The sequence below is a fragment of the Lepidochelys olivacea genome, assembly GCF_965140295.1.
Source record: "Lepidochelys olivacea isolate rLepOli2 genome assembly, chromosome: 11".
NCBI classification, from domain to species: domain Eukaryota; kingdom Metazoa; phylum Chordata; order Testudines; family Cheloniidae; genus Lepidochelys; species Lepidochelys olivacea.
The window spans coordinates 66,065,661-66,087,822 of NC_140421.1; the positions used below are offsets into that span (position 1 = coordinate 66,065,661).

Consider the following 22,162-nt stretch of genomic DNA (forward strand, 5'->3'; position numbering starts at 1 on the left):
GTATTCAGAATTAAAATTAATATTAATGTTGCTCAGCTCTGTGGTTGGGGAGGGAATTTCAATGTCTTTAATAAGAAAGTTAATTTCATTTTTGGAAGTGAAATGTTTGAAAAAAGAATACAAAGGAGAGTGCTTGACCTTTTCTCTGGTAGGTTTCAGAGTGGTCTGCAATAAATGGGACTTTTTTTTTTCCTTTTCAGGAAAAATCTTTCAGGAAGACAAAACCAGCACCTCCGAGATCTGGTAAGTTCTTGTTCTGTTAAATTCTTCTTACCTTGGGGTGCAGATTTAAATACAATGGAACAGATCTGTCCTCATAGAATCATTAAATGATTTGAGGGTTATCAGAGTTTGAAGGACTAAATCCTGCATTGATTTAGTTAGTTCATTCTTCTACATCATGGCAGAATTAATTTAGTTATCTTTAAATCATCTCTGCTAGATGATGTCAAGTCTAGTTCTGAATATTTCCAGTGATGGTGAATTATCTCCTGTGGTTTCACATCCACACTTGGCAGTTTATTCCATTGCTTAATTGCTCTTTTTGTCCCTGTCCACAATCGGAGAAGAATCATGCTGTCTAGATTCATGTTACAACCACTATCAAGCATCATTCTGGGTGCTTGACAGTCATTTTTGAAAACAGCTGTAACTAGCAATATTCCAGCACATCTTGAGTGTCTCTTCCCTTCTCTTAAGAGAGATACTCTGAGAGAAGGAAATGAGGGCCACCCTTAACTTGAACCAATAAAACAGCAGGGAAAATGTACAGAGATTGAATGCCTAATTTTGATTAACTCTTTACACACCATATACAGCCTGAATTCTGGGAAACACAGGGTTTCCCACTGCATCTTCAGTGCCTCAAGAAAGTTCAGTGGAACACAACAGAGTTTGGAACAACTTCATTGTGGTGTCATTTTTCTGAACAGGTGGATAACTGTGTGCTCATCTGAAGTGCTCATCAGCCAGGGGAGTCTGAGCTGCTTACACTAGGGCTGAATTTGCTCCCAAGGATGTACCTGCTAGTAAATGATACTCAATGTCCAGTTTAAACCAGATATATTTATCTTAATTCCCATTTCCTTTTTTCCCTCAGTCAGTGAACCTGGGATTAGAGCTGTGGGTTCAGAGAAGTGGACCCTGGTGACGCCGGTGCCACATGTGAGTAATGGGGACAACTTTCTAAATATTGCCATTTGACAGGGGCAGAAGAGTGGTCGTGCGGCTGAAGTCCAGGACTCTGAGTCTGGAGGCCCATGATGTCTGTTCCCGGATCAACCAGATTTCTGGGGTGACCTAGCCCAGTCTCTCAGTGGAACATTTGCACCAAGGTCATGGTCCGCTTCCCTTTTTGCTTCCATTTTGGCACCCACACCATGAATGATGCGATACAAATCTGAGGGCTTGTGCCTCAGCCTGATTTCAAGGGGTATAATTCATAGGCACCTGCAGAAGGAAGGCTGCTCTTTAGAAAATATGGTGCTTGTTTTGTCTCTCTGCCTCAATTTCCTCCTCTGTAAAGAAGACCAGGAGTGTTGCTGCTGTCACTAATGGCTGCAGAGTGCTTTGAGATTCCCCAATGGAAGGGCTGTGTGGGAAAGTCATATTAGTATAACGATGATTATGTACGGTAGTGGCACAATATGGATCACTCACTGAATTATTCAGCTTTCCCTTCTCTCTCTCCCTTCTACTCCCCAAAGTGACATAAACAAACTCTGGTTTTAATTGGAGACTTTCATTTCTACCAAATGGATGTTACACTGGAGTTCAAACCCAGCAGCAGTGTTTAGGAAGTGGTGCGAGCTTGTTTCAAATCAATCGGTATATACTTGGGATGTTTTTCTACATTTTCAAATATATCAATTTCAGTTACAACACAGAATACAAAGTGTACAGTGTTCACTGTATATTATTTTTTATTACAAATACTTGCACTGTGAAAATGATAGACAAAAGAAATAGTATTTTTCAATTCACCTCATACAAGTACTGTCGTGCAACCTCTTCATCATCAAAGTTGAACTTACAAATGTAGAATTATGTACAAAAAATACCTGCATTCAAAAATAAAACAATGTAAAACTTTAGAGCCTACAAGTCCACTCAGTCCTACTTCTTGTTCAGCCAATCGCTCAGGCAAACAAGTTTGTTTACATTTATGGGAGATAATGCTGCCTGCTTCTTATTTATAATATCACCTGAAAGTGAGAACAGGCGTTTGCATTGCACAATTGTAGTATAATTGAAAATGCAGAAAACACCCAAAAATATTTAAATAAATGGTATTCTATTATTGTTTAATTTTTTTAATTGCTTGACAGCTCTAGTACATTTTGTTCTGTGTTAAAAAAGGGAAGTCTCTTTGTTCTTTAAGCTAGAGAAGAGCACGCTAAACATTGTTTGGGAACTGTTTACACCCCTCTCTCCAATACCATGCAGTACGTTAACTGGAAGAGCTTTGCTGAATTGTTGACTGGTACTGGGGATGAGCATGATGTAGCTAATGGTCTCTGCTGAGGAAAATACACCACTTTTGTATGCTGAACCCCACCCCATCCTACCCCACCCCACTGCTGCGGTTTACTCTGTGGATTTTGCTAGTATTTAAATTTCATTGCTTTGACTGTTTGCTCTTCTGGAGAATACAGAGAGAATTGGGACAGGAAGTCAATTGTTACTGTTGTGGTATGAGTTTAAGGGTTGACAATTGTCAGCCACCTTTCTTCTTGTGTAGTCGGGAGTGTTCTGCCCTTTCAGTGAGAATTTTCTGTGCAGGGCTTAAAGATTTGGTTAAGAAATTGTTCTTTAGGTAATTCTACTTCTACTCTGTTTCCCCTTAGTAGCTATAACTATTTAACTTGCACTGAGGAGTCTATCATTTATATATTTAGATTTTAAAACTGTCCTGAGCAATAACCTCAAATGTCATTAGTACCACTACTGTTATTTCTCACTTCTATTACATTAGTACCTGCAGGTTCAAACCACTTTGATAGGTGCTGTACATACCCATAGCCAGTGACAGTCCCTGCCCCAGACTGTCCACAGTCTGTAATAATGCGTGATTGGCAAAATGCTGACACAGGGCTAGCTGTTCCAAGATCCCACTCCACTCCCACCCTGTTCACAGTTAGTCCTGGGGGGAAACCCAGGCCTTCCAATATGGGCCTCAGTGGACCAAGGATTAAAATAAACACTGGTGTCCCCAAGAAAGCCCAGTCATGATCCACCTATCATTTAAACCAGGGAGGTACTAGCTTGAGCACCTCTTCTCAGTCATAGTCATTGAGGATAAGGCCAGCAGAGACCACCAGATCATCTGGTTTGATTTCCTGTATATATCACAGGATATATACCAGCCCTATTTGGCTGCTGCACGCAAAACCTAACCTGCTACAGGAGAAAAGAGGTTGCTCCTCAGGTAGTAGAGGGCCAAAGCCGTCAAAGAATGATAGGTCAAAATGAACACCTTCCCCATCCCCCTGGAAATCGGATGCTGGCTGCTGTGCATTGTGCTTGTGGCAAGACAACCTACATTAGTGTAGGCAACTGCAGTCCTCATGCACTTAGGTTTTGGAATGACCATAAGGCATAACCTCTGGCAGTAATACGGTGTTGATCTGATGAACTGTAGGGCAAGGGCCACAGCTTTCTTGACAAGTGCTCTCTCTTTGTTTTCAAGACCCTGTGCCTAGCCTTGCATAATACTTGCTGCTCTTCTAGGTAGTGGTCTACAGAGATTTGCTCTGATCTATCCTTCCTACGACCGGTGAGGCAAATCCAGCCACCACCTCCACAGTCACAGACTACCTTGGGTGCAACAGAAGTCAACGGCATTCTGCTGTGCAGGGTGGGAAGGAAGGATCTGGGGAAATGGCCTGGCAGGATGGCAGTTCTTGAGCACCCCAACGTTCCGCTCTTTGTGGCCTGCCTGACTACTCCAGTGCAACAAGGGAAGATTGCGGATGGAATTCTGGGTTCTCCAGCATTCCATGCTAACAATCTCTTATCTAGCACGCTTTATCAGGAGATCTCTCTATGCTTTCCAAAAGAGGCCAGGATCATTATCCCCATTTTACAGGTGGGGAAATTGAGGCATAAAGGGGCAGTGAATTGTCAAAGGTCACCAAGCAGGGCAGGGAATAGAACCCAGGTTTCCTGAGTCCCAGTCTGGTGCTCTGTCCATTAGGCCACACTGCCTCTAGGGTTGTCCTCACACTGTCTCTACCACTGCTCCAGGGCTGCGGGACAGTGTTCCATTGCTCCCGCCATAACCCCGTCTTCTTTCCAAACTCAGCTACCCAGAAGAAAAGATGAGAATCTATCCTTTTGCCAACAGCCACCTACTTCCTGGGAAGTTTGTAAATTACAGAGGAATAAACAGACACTAATGTGCGCTTGCATGATAATGTGTTTGATGGAAATATAATCTAAAGGGGAAGAGGTTGCTATATTCATAGCACATCTCAGTAAACAAGTGCCATATTCTGTTAGTGGCAGGCTTCCTTACCCCTTCTAAAGCTTACTTCATGCTTTTCATTCTCTGAATGCTCTGTGCTAACCCAGCACGCTCATCAGTGAATTAGATGCTGTCTTTCAGATATCACCTCAGAGACCCAGCTGGCTCCATCTCTAGGTTTTGAGAAAGTGGCTGAAATGCCACTGATCAAAATGACTTTTTGAAGGATAACACTACATGTTTTCAGCTCCCTCGGTGATGGTAGATAAATAAAATAAATTCTGCCTCTAGCAAAGTGGACAAAACAGAGTAAAAAAAGGGTCTAAATGAGGAGAGCAGAATGATCAAGATCAAGACTGGTAAGATGGTGGAGCCTGCATTGTATTTGTTGGCTTTGTGTAATATCTGGCCTGTTGACGACATTACATCACTCCTGGCTCGGTCTATTTATGTTGGGTGTAGTGATAAAGATCAACACATCCTGTGGCTTCTTATTTTCAGAAGTTCCCTGGGGTTCCTAGGGCTAATAAAAATAATCCACAGTAGGCAGTGGGATGTTGGAAAAGTTTGCAGGTTGTTAACTGGCACCACTAGTCTAAACACTCTTCTGCTGTTCAAAATCCCAGTGATTCCAGATTCCATAAGTGTCACACTGTTTGTGTGTCACTCTGAAGCCTAGAATGTCTGTTGAGTCAGCCTGAAGTGATGGAAACAGCTGCAAGCAGGCAGAGAGTTCTTGTTGTCTGGAATATCACAAGGTTCAATCATTGCTGGGATTCACCGTCTGTTACTGCCTACAACTTTAAAACTGGGCAGAGTTATTGTAGCCATGTTGGTCCCAGGATATTAGAAACACAAGGTGGGTGAGGTAATATCTTTTATTGGACCGACTTCTGTTGGTGTGAGAGACAAACTTTGAAGTTACTCAGAGCTCTTCTTCAGATCTAGGAAAGGTACTGAGGCTGTCACAGCTAAATACCAGAGTTACTCCCAGGGGAATTCTGCACCACTGCGCATGCAGAATTTGCACAGAAATTAATGTTTTTTGCACAGAATTTCCTTTTCCTCCACAGAAAGGGGCTGCAGAGCTGCTGTCCGTCATTAGGGGCCACTGGGCCTGGCCGAGTGCAGCTCACAAGTAGAAGACACTGCCAGAGGGAGCGGGACGGGGAGGGTTCCCGGCAGCTGCAGTTCTCAGTACGCCCTGAAGGAAGGAGGCCACGTGCAGGAAACTTCACACAAGCCCGGGACCCAGCATCAGGCTATTTCTCCCTCTGGATCCCTGGGCTCTGGGAGGGGAGGGAGTGTGAGTTTCTGGGCTGGGGGGGCTGCAGCTGGGGCCTGGGAGTAAGGTGACCGGATGTCCCGATTTTATAGGGACAGTCCCTATTTTTGGGTCTTTTTCTTATATAGGCTCCTATTACCCCCCACCCTCTGTCCCGATTTTTTCATATTTGCTGTCTGGTCACCCTACCGGGGGGGAGAGAGGTGCGAGTGTCTGGACTGGGGGCTGCCCACGGCTGAGCACTGTGGGACAGTGGGTGTGAGTGTCTGGGCTGGGGGGGCACAGCTAGGGTTTGGGGATGTGAGTGTCTGGGCTAGGGGGTGCCCCGCGGCTGGCCTCTGGAGGAGAGGGGGTGCATGCAAGTGTCTGGGCTGGGGGTGCTCTGCGGCTGGGCTCTGGGGTGGAGGTGGTGTGAGTGTCTGACCCTCTTACTGGGCAGAGAAACAGGGTTTTACTGGGTTGTCGTACTCTACTGATGGAGGAATTTTTGTGGGTCTGTATTGTTACAGACATATTTGCCGATAGGTATTTTGAAGTAAATTACCAAAATAATTGAAACGGGTGTGATTATATTGTGTTATTTTGACAAATGAACTATGCAAAATTTTAAAATATTGTGTGCTGAATTTTTAATTTTTTGGTGCAGAATTCCCCCAGGAGTAAAGATTAAACAGCTAGTTTAGAATAAGTAGTTAGTTTAGTCCCTTAGACTAGGTGCTATCTTTTCAATCTTGTATTTAGCTATGGCACTCTTAGTACCTTTCCCAGTCTTGAAGAAAAGCTCTGTGTAGCTCAAAACCTTCTCTCTCTTGCCACCAGAAGTTTTGATAAAATATATTACCCCCGCTTCTTTCTCCAATTTTAAAGTTCTTGGCCATGTTGGCTTATTTACACTTTACGAAGTACGCCCATATGACAACATGGGTTGGGAAATGTTGTTACGAGGGTGGGAAAGTTTTCTGCTCCCTTTTCTGCAGCTTGTGACTCACCTATTGTGGGATGACTGGAGGCTTGTGAGGCCTTTAGCACAAGTTAGAGCAACCCTTGGAACTTCCCTAAATTGCACTGCGGCTTCAGTGGCCCCTATGGGCCGTTGCAGGAGCACTGAATCACTAGAGTACAGGCTGACCCCAAACATGCCCATCCCTGCTCTGCCCCTCCCATAACATGCTGAATGACAGCATCATAGGAAGGCAAGAGCAGAGCTGGCTGGACCCAAGGTCTGGGGAAGTAATGGAGGAGGTGCCAGTGGGTACATCTTCTTCCCCTTTTTGTCCATGTCCAGCCAAAGGACAGTTTAGCCCTGACGTAACAATGTTCAGCCATCAAGCTGAGAGTCACTCAAGAAATACTCAAGATGGAGATTACATTTCAATTCATGTAAGACAATTAATTATGAACTATAATCACTACAGTTAAAAAAACACACACAAGTAGCTTGTCCATGCTGTGCTTGTCATAGAGAGGAGGAGAGGAACCTGAAGCAATCAAAGTCTGTGTTTAGCTCATACTCGGTCGATATTTCGCTCTGCACAGCACTGATCAGTGTACTGCTGGGTTAGCAACAAAACAAAAGCCAAAGCCCTTATTCAGCACAATTTTCAAGTGTAGCAGAAGTTTTTCATCCTGTTTCCTTTCTTGTTCATACATTTCCCCTAATGAATCATGGTGGACCTGTTTGTGCTTTTAAATGAGACAGGACAGCAGATAGGTAAATCCTCTCCTCTCTGGTTTCCTGAACTGCATCTCCATGTTCTGGCAGCATCTCTGGAAAGTAACAAAATAAATAGTGTTGGCTTGTTGTTTTCCCCGCTTTGTTGCAAGTTGAATTTACGCTCAGAGAGCCACTGTAGGATTTTTCTATTAACAGTTAAAAGCTTAAATTTCACATCTCTCCTAAAGATAATGCTGATGTTCACAGCCTCTGAAAGCCCTTAGATCAATATACCGTGTCCATGTTACCAGCACTGAATCCAAAACATTATGGTACAAAGCTCATCCGCTACAAGGCTATTAGTTATATCCCTGCTACAATATAGTCTTGTTGTAGGTATAATTAGCTTCACCCTTGATTCATGAAAACTCAGACTATAAAGCACTTGAAACACAGGCGCTACTGCGTCTCCCTTGCATATTCAGCTCCGGTTTTCCCACTCCTGTAGCATGTAGTTGACAGAAAGAGAGCAAGTTATACCCCATCCTGTCAGAACAGGGCATATTCTCCTCTCAGCAGAGGCAAGTCCAGCCCTGTAGAACCAGCTCAGGGGAATACAGGCTCTGGAACATTTTTCCCATGCATCTTATTTTGCTGATTGGACTTTATATGGGTTTGGGTTGGGGCTGGAGACCCAGCTGTTCTCCACAACATGCTTCCCAGCAGACATACTGGATTTACAGTGGGATATCCATCAAGCAGCATTAACTCCCACTGGGTCACCTGTCCTGAGCTGCTGTCAAGGTAAATGGAGGGGCAGGAATCCGCATGGCACATGGCTGTGGGCTGCTGTGTATGTCATGAGACATCTACTTGTTTAGCTGCCAGACTTCCTGCCCAGTCCACAAGGGGTGACAGCCAGTGATGAGCTGGCAGAAGCTCAAGAACCGGTTCCTTCACTTGCTCCGGGTCTTCGGCGGCACTGAAGGACCCGCCGCCGAAATGCTGCTGAAGACCCGGAGTGAGTGAAGGACCCGCCCCTGAAGTGCCGCCAAAGGCTTGGAGTGCCCCCGGATCAGTAAAAATTCACATGGGAGCCTCCCCAGCTGAGAGCTCAGGCGGGACGGACAGGATGGTCCTGCGGGCCACATCCAGTCTGTCCCGCCTGAGCTTCCCCACCCCTTTAACAACCGGTTCTAAACCGGCGTCAAAATTTAACAACCGGTTCACATGAACTGGTGCGAACCGGCTCCAGCTCACCACTGGTGACAACCCCTCGCCCCCTATCCCATGACAGACCTGGGAGAAAGAAACTCTGTAAATAGAAACCCTCACGGTTCCTGCTCCCTGCACAGATATTTCTCACACAAAGGAGGACGTGGCCCAATGAGTGTAAATGATAAAATACAGACTGTGCTCTTTTGCCATCATGAGCAAGGGACCATGGGCTAATGTCAGGCACGTGCCTTGCTCACTTTTCACTGGCCTTGTAGAAATACTGGGTGTGGCCTCCTGAAATTAAGAGTCATAGTCAGAGCCAAATCACTTACTCTTGCTCCCCTCCAAGAGCAGCTTTAAAGAGGGAGACTAAGTGATTTAAAGCCACCCCAAGCCCAGTATAGATCACTTTTGTTGCCTTCCTCAAAGCCAGCTCTGTGAGAATGCTGCCCACGCTGCTGTGAGTGTGCTGTTATTGCTCCTTCGGGAGCAATATATCTGTGGACAAGACGGATGGTAAAGTGAAATGATGGCTTATTGGTGACATTTCACACTAACAATCTGCAGCCTGTTTGTATAACCTGTTTGCCTTGTTCCGAATGCTGTTTCGTGTACAAGTTTACATGACTGAGTGTTGGGGCACTGTATCAGAGGGGTAGCCATGTTAGTCTGTATCCACAGAAACGAGGAGTCCGGTGGCACCTTAAAGACTAACAGATTTATTTGGGCATGAGCTTTTGTGGGTAAACTGCGGCACTGTGTCAGTCTAGATCAACCTACCTATTCATTTATCTAGCCACCTATCTCGTCTCCTGCCAGAGCCATACCCCGTTGGGGTGCTATGCTTTGGAGATGATCTCACTTCCTTTTAACATGTTGCTGATTAGTTTGACTAAATGTACCCTCTTCATATCTCGACTACCATTGTAACCAGTATAATGATCTGACTAGTTAAATGGGGAATCTAGACTTGCTACTTAAACCAATATTCTGGTTATACTAGGAAATCAAGCAGAACAAGAATCTGTTTCTTGTTATAATCAGTATAACCAATATACCAGCTTCTCAGAGAAATCAGCTTCCTTGGCTTTTAATACAACCAGTTCCCCATGATAAGAAGCTTATCATTTCCCTAGTAAACCAAAAATATATCTCCCAGTATAGCCAGTGTATCAGTTCCCCCCACTATAGGAAACCAAACCACCCCACTAAACTGATGCCAGCTTCCCTTTATCCATATAGAGTATATAGCTAGGTGAGTGTCACAGTGTTGCTGTTTGGGTATTGCCCATTTAAACATCTAGAAGCCTGCTGAGGCAGCTCTGATTTTTCCCAAGGAGACTTTACTTTTATTGTTTTTTCCTTCATCTAAAACCGAAGTTATTCATATTGAAGGTACATGGTTGCTTTTTCTATGCACAGAAAAACAGCAGTTGGGGTAACTAGTAATGCCAATTTCCAGTGTAACCAGTGCAGCCCGTGTGCCAGAGCAAGATCCCCATTTAGCACCCCTTAGACGTCCACTACTTCAGTGCTTAGCAAAATGAGGGTCTCTCTCAGTGGAGCTGATTGCTATGGTTACAAGCCCTGTGCTGCTCATTGGTCTCCAGGTGCTGTAAACAAGGAAGCATTTATACTATTTGTGGAAATTCTGCCTCTTTCTAATGTGGCACATCTCTGAGCCTTTAAACTACACTTTTTGCATTGGTCCTCCCATTGCAAACTCACATGGTTTTGGTGGGAGAATACAGGGTTCAATTTTCACTGTGATGTTTGGACAAAGATTTTGCAAGTAATCCCCCTCCCCATCTCCATAATGTTTTAAAGAGTGAATCTGGCCAGATTGTGCACCACCAGCCTCTGTATGGCTGCTTAAAAGGGTGGAACAAGGAGCAACTTCTTTTCCCTCCACAGGACAGACACAATTTCTGTCCATGAGCTCACCTTAACACAATGACTGTTCAGATCTAGCATTGTTAGCAGGACCAGTGCCCCCAAAATGAACAAGAGTAGGAGGACCATAATAGTGGTCTGTAGTTTGAGATCTAAAATCAGAGAAGATTAGAGTTGGAAGAGACCTCACGAGGTCATCTAGTCCAACCTCTTGCTCAAAGCAGGACCAATCCCCAACTAAATCATCCCAGCCAGGCCTTTGTCAAGCCAGGCCTTAAAAACCTCTAAGGATGGAGATTCCATCATCTCCCTAGGTAACCCATTCCAGTGCTTCACCAACCTCCTAGTAAAATAATTTTTCCTAATATCCAACCTAGATCTCCCGCACTGTGACTTAAGACCATTCCTCCTTGTTCTGTCATCTGCCACCACTGAGAACAGCCGAGCTTCATCCTCTTTGGAACCCCCCTTCAGGTAGTTGAAGGCTGCTATCAAATCCCACCTCACTCTTCTCTTCTGCAGACTAAATAAGCCCAGTTCTCTCAGTCTCTCCTCATAAGGCATGTGCCTCAGACCCCTAATCATTTTCATTGTCCTTCGTTGGACTCTCTCCAATTTGTCACGTATCTTCTGTAGTGGGGGCCCCAAAACTGGACCCTGTACTCCAGATGTGGCCTCACCAGTGCCGAATAGAGGGGAATAACCACTTCCCTCAATCTGCTGGCAGTGCTCCTATTAATACAGCCCAATATGTTGTTGGCCTTCTTGGCAACAAGGGAACACTGTTGACTCATATCCAGCTTCTTGGCCACTGTAATCCCCAGGTCCTTTTCTGCAGAACTGCTGCTTAGCCAGGCAGTCTCCAGCCTGTAGCGGTGCATGGGATTCTTCCGTCCTAAGTGCCGGACTCTGTATTTGTCCTTGTTGAACCTCATCAGATTTCTTTTTGCCCAATCCTCCAATTTGTCTAGGTCACTCTGGACCCTATTCCTACCCTCCAGCATGTCTACCTCTCCCTGCAGTTTAGAGTCACCTGCGAACATGCTGAGGGTGCAATCCATCCCATCATCCAGATCATCAATGAAGATGTTGAACAAAACTGGCCCCTGGATTGACCCCTGGGGCACTCTGCTTGATACCAGCTGCCAACTAAACATCAAGCTGTTGATCACTACCCATTGAGCCCAACGATCTAGCCAGCTTTCTATCCACCTTATAGTCCATTCATCCACTCCATACTTTTTAACTTGCTGGCAAAAATACTGTGGGAGACCGTATCAAAAGCATTGCTAAAGTCAAGGTATATCACATCCACTGCTTTCCCCATATCCACAGAGCCAGTTATTTCACCGTAGAAGGCTATTAGGTCGGCAGCATCAAGTGCCTGGAATTGTACTAGCTGGATCCAGTTGTGACACAGGCAGCATAATATCAAATAAAGGGGTTTATTTGATCCTCCTGGCTTGTGTCTGTATTGTAGCTCCCTCTGTGTCCGTCATAAATATAAAGGGAAGGGTAAACACCTTTAAAATCCCTCCTGGCCAGAGGAAAAACCCTTTCACCTGTAAAGGGTTAAGAAGCTAGGATAACCTCGCTGGCATCTGACCAAAATGACCAATGAGGAGACAAGAGACTTTCAAAGCTGGAGGGGGGGAAAACAAAGGTTCTCTCTGTCTGTGTGATGCTTTTGCTGGAAACAGAAAAGGAATGGAGTCTTAGAATTTAGTAAGTAATCTAGCTAGATATGCCTTAGATTCTGTTTTGTTTAAAAGGCTGATAAAATAAGCTGTGCTGAATGGAATGTATATTTCTGTTTTTGTGTCTTTTTGTAACTTAAGGTTTTGCCTAGAGGGATTCTCTGTGTTTTGAATCTGATTACCCTGTGCAGGTATTTACCATCCTGATTTTACAGAGGTGATTCTTTTACTTTTTCTTCTATTAAAATTCTTCTTTTAAGAACCTGATTGCTTTTTCATTGTTCTTAAGATCCAAGGGTTTGGGTCTGTGTTCACCAGTGCAAATTCGTGAGGATTTTTATCAAGCCTTCCCCAGGAAAGGGGGTGTAAGGTTTGGGAGGATTTTGGGGGGAAAGACGTTTCCAAGCGGGCTCTTTCCCTGTTATATATTTGTTAGATGCTTGGTGGTGGCAGCAATAAAGTCCAAGGGCAAAAGGTAAAATAGTTTGTACCTTGGGGAAGTTTTAACCTAAGCTGGTAAAAATAAGCTTAGGGGTTTTTTCATGCAGGTCCCCACATCTGTACCCTAGAGTTCAGAGTGGAGAAGGAACCTTGACAGTGTCCAATACAAAAGCATGGACATATTGCAGCTATGACCGCCCCCAGCTCAGCACCGGGCAGTAGGGCTAGATGACTATAAAGTGGAATCCATGCACTCTTAAGAAGTGTGTCGATGAACGTGTTCCCCACAGATGCCTAGAAGACAGCTGGTTGAATTTTTTTTCTCTTTTTTGTTTTTTTGCAAAAAATGCCATAAAATGCCTATTTCTCTCTCTCTCTCTTTGGGGGGTGGGGGGAAGGAGCAGTTAAAATGATCAAAAAGCTGAATGCCCCAAATTTTCTGTATGTCAAAAAAATGTTTTCCCTGTCATCCCCCCCACCCCAAAAAAAATCTGTGAAAATTTTTGCCCCAAACAAAAATACTTTGTTTCTTTTGAAAACTTTAATGGGAAATAAAATGTATTTGACTAGGGGCCATTGCCTCGCGGGGCTCTCCCCTCTGGGGCAGTACAGCTTCACACTACTTGGATTTACCAGGTACGTCTATGCTGCAATCAAACACCCGCAGCTGGCCCATGGCAGCTGGCTTGGGCTTGGGCTATGGGTCTGTAAAATTGTGGTGTAGACATTCGGGCTCAGGCCCTGTGCTAAATGAAGCAAAGTTACTGCAGTGCTGAGAGGCACAAAAAGAGCAGTAGTAACTGCAACAGGAGGAGTAAATTAGCTATTTGGATGATTAACTCCTTGGTCACAAAAGGACACTTTTACATATGTTTGTCGGTCCTGGGGTGGCTGGCCCTTTAAGCAGAGTCAGGCCCCAGTGCTGTGTGATGGGCTGCTTTAAGGGGGAAAACAAGCCCACCTGTAAGCAATTAGCTCCTAGGCAATCAATTGACTAATGAGCACCTGGTCCTGAAAAGACTACAGAGCTCAGCTGGAAAGAGGTGCTCTTAGAGACAGGCTGCTCCTAAGCACCCTGAGACCCCAGTCAAGGAATGCCGTTGTCTGCTGAGCAATCCTAACCCAGGGAGAAAAGGACTATGGTAAAAAAAGGGGCCAGCTGAGGTGCTGCTTGGAGGCCAGAATTAATGGGCATGACCCAACAGAGAGGGCTGGGTGTCCTGTGCCAAGATGGGAAAAGCTGAGTGGGAAATCCCCTCAGCCCCAAAGGAGGGCTGGGAAGTCCCCTGCACCTGAGGGAGAATCTACTGGCTGTGGATGCCAGGACTGAAAACCGTTGGGCCTGACAAGCAGGGCTGGGAACTCCTGAACCTAGAGGGAGGGTTTTTTGGGGGAAGTGGATTAAATCAGCTAGACTTCAGGAGAAGGGCAGTATTGTGTAGAGACTCTGGATGACTGATTTATTTGTGAATCCCGGAAGAAGGAGGAACTTCGTGGAATGTCTGTGTACAGCCTTGTCACGCCATGAGGGGGAGCACTGGTGTCTCCCTGATGCAGCACATAATGAAATTTAACAGGTTCCTCACTATGGTCTTTCTGGGGTTAAAACATGCTCTTATATAGTGCTTGGGCAGCTCCAAGATCTGCAGTACAAACATCCCACAAGAGCCCTCTATAACTCCAGAGAGAGAGAGAGAAGGGATGGCAGTGGGGGAGAGGAACCCCCCTTATTTGTTGTTCATTAGCTGGCCACTGGGGCTGGTGCAGCTCTCTCACATGAGGTTTCTCACTGCCATTTTCCTATCCCATATCTCCTCATGTCAGTCTCTTTCTCCTCCCTTCTATTATCCCTGCCCTCTTTATGTATTGCTGAGGTACCTGTCCTAGTGACTCATTGTCTCTGTGGTGACCGATAGCAGCGTTACCAAATCTTGTGACTTTTTATCCTGAGTCTTACAATATTTGGTGGGTGGTTGGTTGGGTGGTGGTGGTGGTGGTTTTTTTTTTTTGTTTGTTTGGTTTTTTTTTAAAGCTTCAGCTTCTACAGTTGTCTGAATATGTGAAAACTCAACTCCTCAGACTTGCTGAGGAAAGCTTGGGAATATGACCTGAATTCACCCTAAAGGTTCAAACACCACAATGCAAATAAAGAGTCCCCAATATATTTTTTTTTAATGAACTCTCCTGTTTCTAAGCAAATCTCATAATATTTGTGGGCCTTACTTGTGATCTTGGAATGCTTGGTATGTATTGCAATATGCCTCTGGAGTTATGGTCACATTGTATGTGTCTCTTGTCCTTTCCAGTTAATGGTGTTTGTTTTTTATGTGGACATTACTAAAGACATCTGTTCAATGTGTAGCAGTGGTAATAATAATATTAATAAAAAAGGATGTATTAGAAAGGGGATAGTGTCATTTAGAATATTTTCCATATTACATTGCAGAATTGAGTGACACATCTGTCCCTGCAATACCATCTGTAGGCTTGGCCTATAGCTTTCATCACTGCCTGGGCACATCCTTTCAAAAAGGGCATATCCATTTCTTAAATGATGAAGCCAGTTTATGTATGTTTTACAGCAGGCCTTAGAAGCCCCAGCCATGATCAGGGCACTGTTGTGTTAGGCTCTGTAAGAGACAGTCCCTCTTCCAAACAGCTGTCAATCTAAATGGACAAGCCAGACGAAGGAGGTACTTCTCTGTGCTCTTCAGAGAGGGTAAGTGACTTGCCCAAGGTCACACAGGAAGTCTGTGGTGGAGTTAGGAACTGAACCCAGGTCTCTGGAATCTCAGTCCTGTGTCTTAATAACAAAACCATCCTTCCTACCATTTAAAAATCCCTAGTGCTGGCGTGGAGGGTGGGAGATCCTAGTTCTCTTCACTGGTTGCAAGCTAGGAGCTAGAAGGCAGCCTGCCATTTCATATAGTCAGCCTGCTGTTGCCCTGATCTAGCATGACAAATTGGTGTTCCCAGAGTGGCAGCAAAGTAATCAGACTGTGACAAATGGTTTACTTAGAGCAATTTGTTTTCATTTTACTGAAAATTTCCGCAGTCTTAACAAAAGGATTTTTTTTCTTTTAATGATATTTGAGCGCTGTTGGAAATGAAGGGCTAAGACTAGCCCGGAGATGATAGAACAGCACTGGGACTCAGGGGAGAGCTGTGTTCTGAAGCCTCATAGGATCTCTTGGTCCACTTGAGCCAATGATCTGGAGGGGCTGGGGCAGGTTATACTGCTCCCCCCCCATTACAAAGGGTGCAGTAGATTTACTTTTGTCTGCCTTCCTCCTGGAAACTGCGCTACTTGCCCCTAGAAGAGATCCACCTAGGCATGGATGAAGTGATGGGGGAGAGGAGGATACATAAAAGCCTTTATTTTCCTGTGCTGTCAGTCTGGTGCCTTTCACAATTTCTCCACAATTAAGCAGCCAAATTAAAATAAAGAAGCTGTTTCAAGTGATCATGAATGAAAGTGCAATGTTCCCAAAGTGAATCGGGAATGTCCCGGTTCTAGCCAAGACTCTGCCATTGCCTGCCTCTGTGACCTGGGTAACTTCACTTTATCTTCTTGTCCCTACCCATAACCCAACTACTGAATTGTATGAAAAACAGTAAGAGCCAGTTAGGCCTTCTCCAGGCTAGAATTTAAAGGGGGAGGGGAGGTAGATCCCGTTATCTAGTTTAATCAAATTAACACCTCCTAAAACCCCAGTCAAAACGAAGCAACTGTATGTTAGCCTGTTGCTAAACTGAGTTAGGCCTAGGAGGATCTCGAGGCATATTTAATACATACTAAAGCATAATTGCTTTGCCTTGACTAGACTTTTAGGTGGTAACATGATCTAACATCTTTAAATCCTAACGTAGAGGGGGCCTTAGGGCATGCCTGTGGTACAGTGGCACAACTGCAGATGTAGTGCCATAATGCATCTGATGAAGTGGGCTGTAGCTCACGAAAGCTTATGCTCAAATACATTTGTTAGTCTCTAAGGTGCCACAAGTACTCCTTTTCTTTTTGCGAATACAGACTTACACGGCTGCTACTCTGAATAGTGTCAATGTTTCCCATATCAATGGGAGGGTTTTGTCCATCGATGTAGTTAATTCCCCCTCCCTGAGCAGCGGTAGGTAGGTCGACAGAAGAATTTTGTCTGTCAACCTAGCTGCATCTCCACTGGCGGTTACGTCCGACTTGATTGCAGCACTCAGGATGTGTAATCTTTAAGCATAGACCAGGGGTGAGAGGACCAAAAGCTGCCACTGGGAGTTGAAACACAGGAATACAGGATTTTCCATGCTATGGCAGGATGCTGTACCCATGAAGCCTCCTATTCCAATTCTGGCAGTAATGGAGACTGAGGCTCAAGAAGAAGCGGGAAAATCTCCCCACGCCTTCCCAATTGTTTCCTACTAGTGGATAATTCCTTCTGATCCCTGTAATGATCATTTTATGCCCCGAAGCATGAAAATTCATTTCCCCTGTGGTTGCACAAAATGGTCTGTATATAGCCCCAGGTTAGGTCAGCCCCCGCACCAGCAAGTCTACCCATCAGCACGGGAGGCTTACGGTGGTGCTAGGGTAGTCACAACCCTACTCTGTGGGGGCGGGCGGGGCGGGGCGGGGGGGGGGGGAGGGTTAAAGCTGGTCCGTGCTGCTCGGGGAAGTAGTTGGAACAGTGAAAGGAAGGACATGGCCACAGCCCCCGTTCAATATCTCTCTCACATGGCCTCATTACTCGTATGCCAGCAGCCATGATCAAAAACCGTATAGAGCACCAGCCATAAGCTAAACATGCCATCCCCTAGAAGAACCCTCAGGGCCAGGAGATGATGCAAGCACCACCTGCCCTCCCTCACAAGCAACCGCCCCTAGGGTACAGTCTGCGACCCCTTCAGTGGCAGGGCTGAATCTAGCCCAGTAACTACAAATGTTCTATTCGTCATTAAATAAGCCCGATCCAGGAGAAAATGAGGCGTGAATAAGTATAAAAAAGCACCATTTCCTGTCCCCCACAGAGCCTGTGTAAGTGGCCGCAGAGTGATTGCACCGTTCAGGGAGAATCTTGTGGTGGCAGAGGGACTCCGACCCCACTGCCAACGTAGGGGTGTGGCCCGTAGAAGTGGGCTAATCTGTGCCTTTAAACACAGGCTAACTAGATGACCACCTGGGAGACATCAGTTAAAGCTATTCTAGGGAGACACACATAAGGGGGCCCTAGAATAGGACTGGGACCACTGTGGTCCTTTGCTGACAGGCCAGTGCCAAACCGAGCTCTTTCAGCTGTGAGTTTTCTGCTTCCTTCCCCCTCCAAAAGAGCATCTGTTTCTTATTTCTGAGTCTCAGGTGTGCTCAGATACTGGATTTGTAGAGACTCCCATTGCACCAAAGCGACACTGTAGCCAGAGCGCAGGATTCTGGGGTGTATTGGGGGAGCTAACAGCACCTTCTGAGGAAGCAGTTATGCCAAGCATGGCCCTGGTAGGTTGGTGGAAGGGAGATGCAAGTGACTGGGGGTAGTGCTGGGTACCTCAGCATCTTTCTACCATCTTGCAGATTGCTGCTACTCAGAGCTGGTCAGAACCTTTCTCCCCTTCCCCCCCCCCCCCCAAAAAAAAACAAAACAAAAAGAAAGTCTTTTGGAAAATGCCTTTGAGACTAAACCAAAACTTTTCACCAAAAAAAAAAAAAATTATTTTGATGAAAATGCTAAGGCAAAAAATGGGGGTGGAAGAAAATCAAAACTGCCGAAGTGTCCCATTTGGATGGTTTTAGAATGAAAAATTTAAATTCTTTTGTTTTTTCAAAATGACATTTCATAATTTATGTTTTTAAAATTTATAAAATAAAAGGGTTGAAATGAAATGTTTTGATTAATGACATTTTTCAGAATTTCATTGGATAAAAGAATTAATTTTTGATTTTGGAGGTGGTCTCCCCCGATCCCTGCCCCCCCCCCCCGAATTGGGAAGAACTTTCTTTTCTTAATCTCAATTTTTTTTCATGGGACAAAAAAAAAATCTTTTTCCAGCTACCTCTGCTGCCATTTCCCCCTTCCCCATCTCTTTGTCTGCTGTCACACCTATAGACATTCATTGGAACTGTTACACTCATAAGGTTTAAGATATTCATTGTTGGGCTCAATATAGTAGCAAATGGATGGCATCCTCTAGTCTGTGATGTGCAGAAAGTTAGAATAGGTGACCAAATGCAGTTGTTCCCAAGCCTTTAACTAAGGCCTCTGGCATCATGTTTTGTTGTTTTTTTTTTCAGGGGGACCCCCTATTATGTTGTTTACTATTGTAATTTGTTTTAAAAAAATTCAAACCTGGAAGACACCTCCCCCCCCACGTTGTCCTTTCTGCACTGCAAATATCCTTCAGCCCCTTGTGCTTGGCTTCCTCCCTCCCCCCCCCCCCCCCCCCACAATCCCTTGCTCTCCCAGCCCCACCACTTATTATGGATAGAGAACTCTACTAGGGTTGTTGCTACACCCCTGTTGTTGGTCACCACTTTACTTGAAAGGGAAGTAAAAGACAGGCTTCAAAAACATGAAAGAAAACACCAAACCACTCCCTAGGCAGTCTCTGTCCTGGGAGAGGATTAGCATCTCAAAGATCCTTTTATATCTGAGGGGGGCTAACTGAAAACAACAGAGATGCCCCCCCGAGCAAGGATGGCCACCTCTGTGTCAACGAGCGGAGAACTTCCCTTCTCTTTGGCCTTCAAGCCTCCTGCTTGGGTACCACCAGCCCCATTGCTTTCTCTGTCTCTCCCAGCCCTGCCCCATCCTGCAGTCCCGGCTGGCTGGAGGCCCCTATGGAGCGACTGTGGTTGGAAAACAAGTCTGTCCGCCCTCCCACCGCAGCAATGGCACCTGTGTCTCAAGGCCAGGCCCGGCTCCATGCTCTGGGCATTGAGACCTGGTGCACACGGTCACAGTGCCGCTCAGTTATGGCCCAGCTGATCCTCCCCTCAGGTTTGGCCCAGCCTGAGGGAGGAGCAGCTGGGTGCTGGATGGTGTTGAGCTCCCAGGTGTCAGGTTGCAGTGCCACTTGGTTGGGGGCTCCAGAGCAAACTGCCTCTTTTGTCTGCCCTGGGGGGCCCTCATTGGGGGCGAGCGCTTCTGGGGCACGTGTAGGGCATGGAGTGATGTGGGGGCAGTGACAGGCGGCCCACCTATGTAGACCCTTCCTGCGACCCACTGGTGGGCTGGGACTCACCATTTGGGAAACACTGGTCTAATGTTCTTTTCTGAGCTTCGCATCTGTGGATAACTGTTTGTAGCATCTGAATTGTAGTTAGTAGGCAACTTGCAATCGCTTCATTGGCAACACACGGGTGTGCCTATATTGCGGCATTAAATAGTATTTACTGTTCTGTAATAAACCAGCTGCACGGTGAAGAACAGTTTAAATCTCTGTAATTTGTTGTAATAAAAGTGTGGTTCTGAGACTTGCCCAGAAATGGTTACATAGCGAGTCTGTGGGTGCGTTTCTTGGCTCGGCAAATGTCCACTGTATTAGTCTCTATCCTCTTTGCAAATATACTTGGAAATGTAGTAGCAACATATAAATCATTTGAAATGTTGCACAGCAGAGTGTCTTATTGGCTTTGTGTGGTACAAGTTTTATGGTGTTTGCTAATATGACAAATTGACTTAATGGAGACCACTATTACAATAAGGCTTTCATACTGTATTAGCAAACATCATAATGCAGTGGAAAATTATTTGTGCTAATTTGACCTCCAGAAATACACTCCAATAGCATGTTTGACTCTTGATTACAGTGAATAACTTATCAGCAGAGTAAATCTGATGATTTTACACAACCTGGATTTGTTGTGGTTCTGATGTGCTGGGAGGAGTGGGCTGTTGAGTGGGCAAGGAAACTCTGTAACCCCTGTGCATCGCAGTAGCTTTACAGAGTCTTTCCTGACAGCATCACAAGGAGGTGTGAAGAGTGAGGCCAATAATCCTGCAAAGCAGAAAATTCTTACAGCCACCCATCCACGTGCATACGTGTTGTGCTCTCATGGAGACTTGACTTCAGATGTTGTACTCTTTGTATATGGAAGTTTAACACTCGCAGTGAAGGAAATCCTCTATTTGGACACGCTATGGTAAATTTGGAATTTTACAAAGGATTAAAAAAAATGAGTAAAATGAATGTTAAGCAAATTGGGAAGTCCCTCAACAATATCCTCTAAATATTCTGCAGAGTTGTCTTCCTCCCTGTTCCAAATATCAGCACTATTTGTTTTAAAAGATGTAAGGTGTTGAATTCAGGCAAGCTGCTCTGTTTAGGCATCTGCAAGAAAGTTCTTGGCATGACAGCATGATCTGTGTTTTCAGGTCCAGTCCTGCCCTGGCTTTTCAGATCCCAATTGTAAAATGGTGTATGTAGACTAGAAGGATACTTCATTACGAGAACTTGCTCCTTTCTAACTCTTCGTTCCAACTCCACACATAAGACTGCCTAACATGAAGACAAACTGCCACAGCTTGGTGTGGTTCAGGAGAACACAGTGTAAGCTGCTACACCCAGGGGTGTCTGCCTGTAGGCCCTCCATAAGGGGAGCTGGAGAGGGTCATTCTGTATGCACACAGCAGGTAAAAAGATAACTTAAAGCAGCAGCTGAGGATTACCTCTGCCACTGGGAAATCCTCAGATTGCTCATAGCCAATTCTACACCTCATTTTATGGAGCACACCTGGCGCAGGACCATATGGATGGTGCTCTGCCAGATTCTTGGCTAATGCAGCCATTGGCGGCAAGGGGGCATAAGTTAGAGTAGCCCTGCAGCTGCTCTAAATTATACCAGGGGAGTGTTTTGACCCCCAGCTGGCGGGGAAAGTAGCGTGGCTGAGAACTGAACCTCAGGATTCTGATTCTTTACTACCTTGCACTTCTTGTGCAGTCACTAACACCTGTGCAAAAGGAGCGTGAACTTTCACCATTCTAATCGGAGAGCTTCTCTTGACTCCCACCCCCCTTTGTTCCCCTGTAAATAACTAAACAAGGTGCAAGGTCATGGAACTCAGGCCCCAGCAGTGAGGCTTCAAAGGCACGTAAGCCTGACCTGACAATACGTCCTGTGTGTACATCCCAGCCTGGCAGAAATAGTTGGTGTGGGGAAACTGTAGGTAGTACTCCTGTCAGCCAGAAGATGGGTATATATCATATATCATATGGGCATATATTGGTGAAAATGGCCAAGGTTTCATCTATAAAAATCTGAGTTTGGGCAATTTAGACTGGTTGTGTCTGGATTACTGTTCAGTCTTACTCCTGGGGGAATTCTATGCCAAAAAATTAAAAATTCAACACACAATATTTTAAAATTCTTCATATCTTATTTGTCAGAATAACACAATATAATCACATCAGTTTCAATTATTTTCTTAATATTATTTCAAAATACCTGCCAGCATATATGTCTGTAACAATATAGACAACAAAATGATTCAGGAAATGTCTTTTGACAAATAGATTCCATGCTAGGG

At 45.1% G+C, this 22,162-nt stretch overlaps 1 protein-coding gene across 1 annotated transcript in view; it reads left to right on the forward strand.

The window, feature by feature from the left end:
• LOC311528569 (uncharacterized protein) overlaps nucleotides 1-22,162 on the forward strand; it is a gene marked incomplete at its 5' end in the record, with an annotated part of 99,125 nt that overhangs the window by 53,072 nt on the left and 23,891 nt on the right. Inside the window, 2 exons of the mRNA XM_084643781.1 lie at nucleotides 201-243; nucleotides 1,100-1,164. Coding sequence (XP_084499907.1) covers nucleotides 201-243; nucleotides 1,100-1,164 — 108 coding nt within the window. The remainder of the gene's footprint in view (nucleotides 1-200; nucleotides 244-1,099; nucleotides 1,165-22,162) is intronic.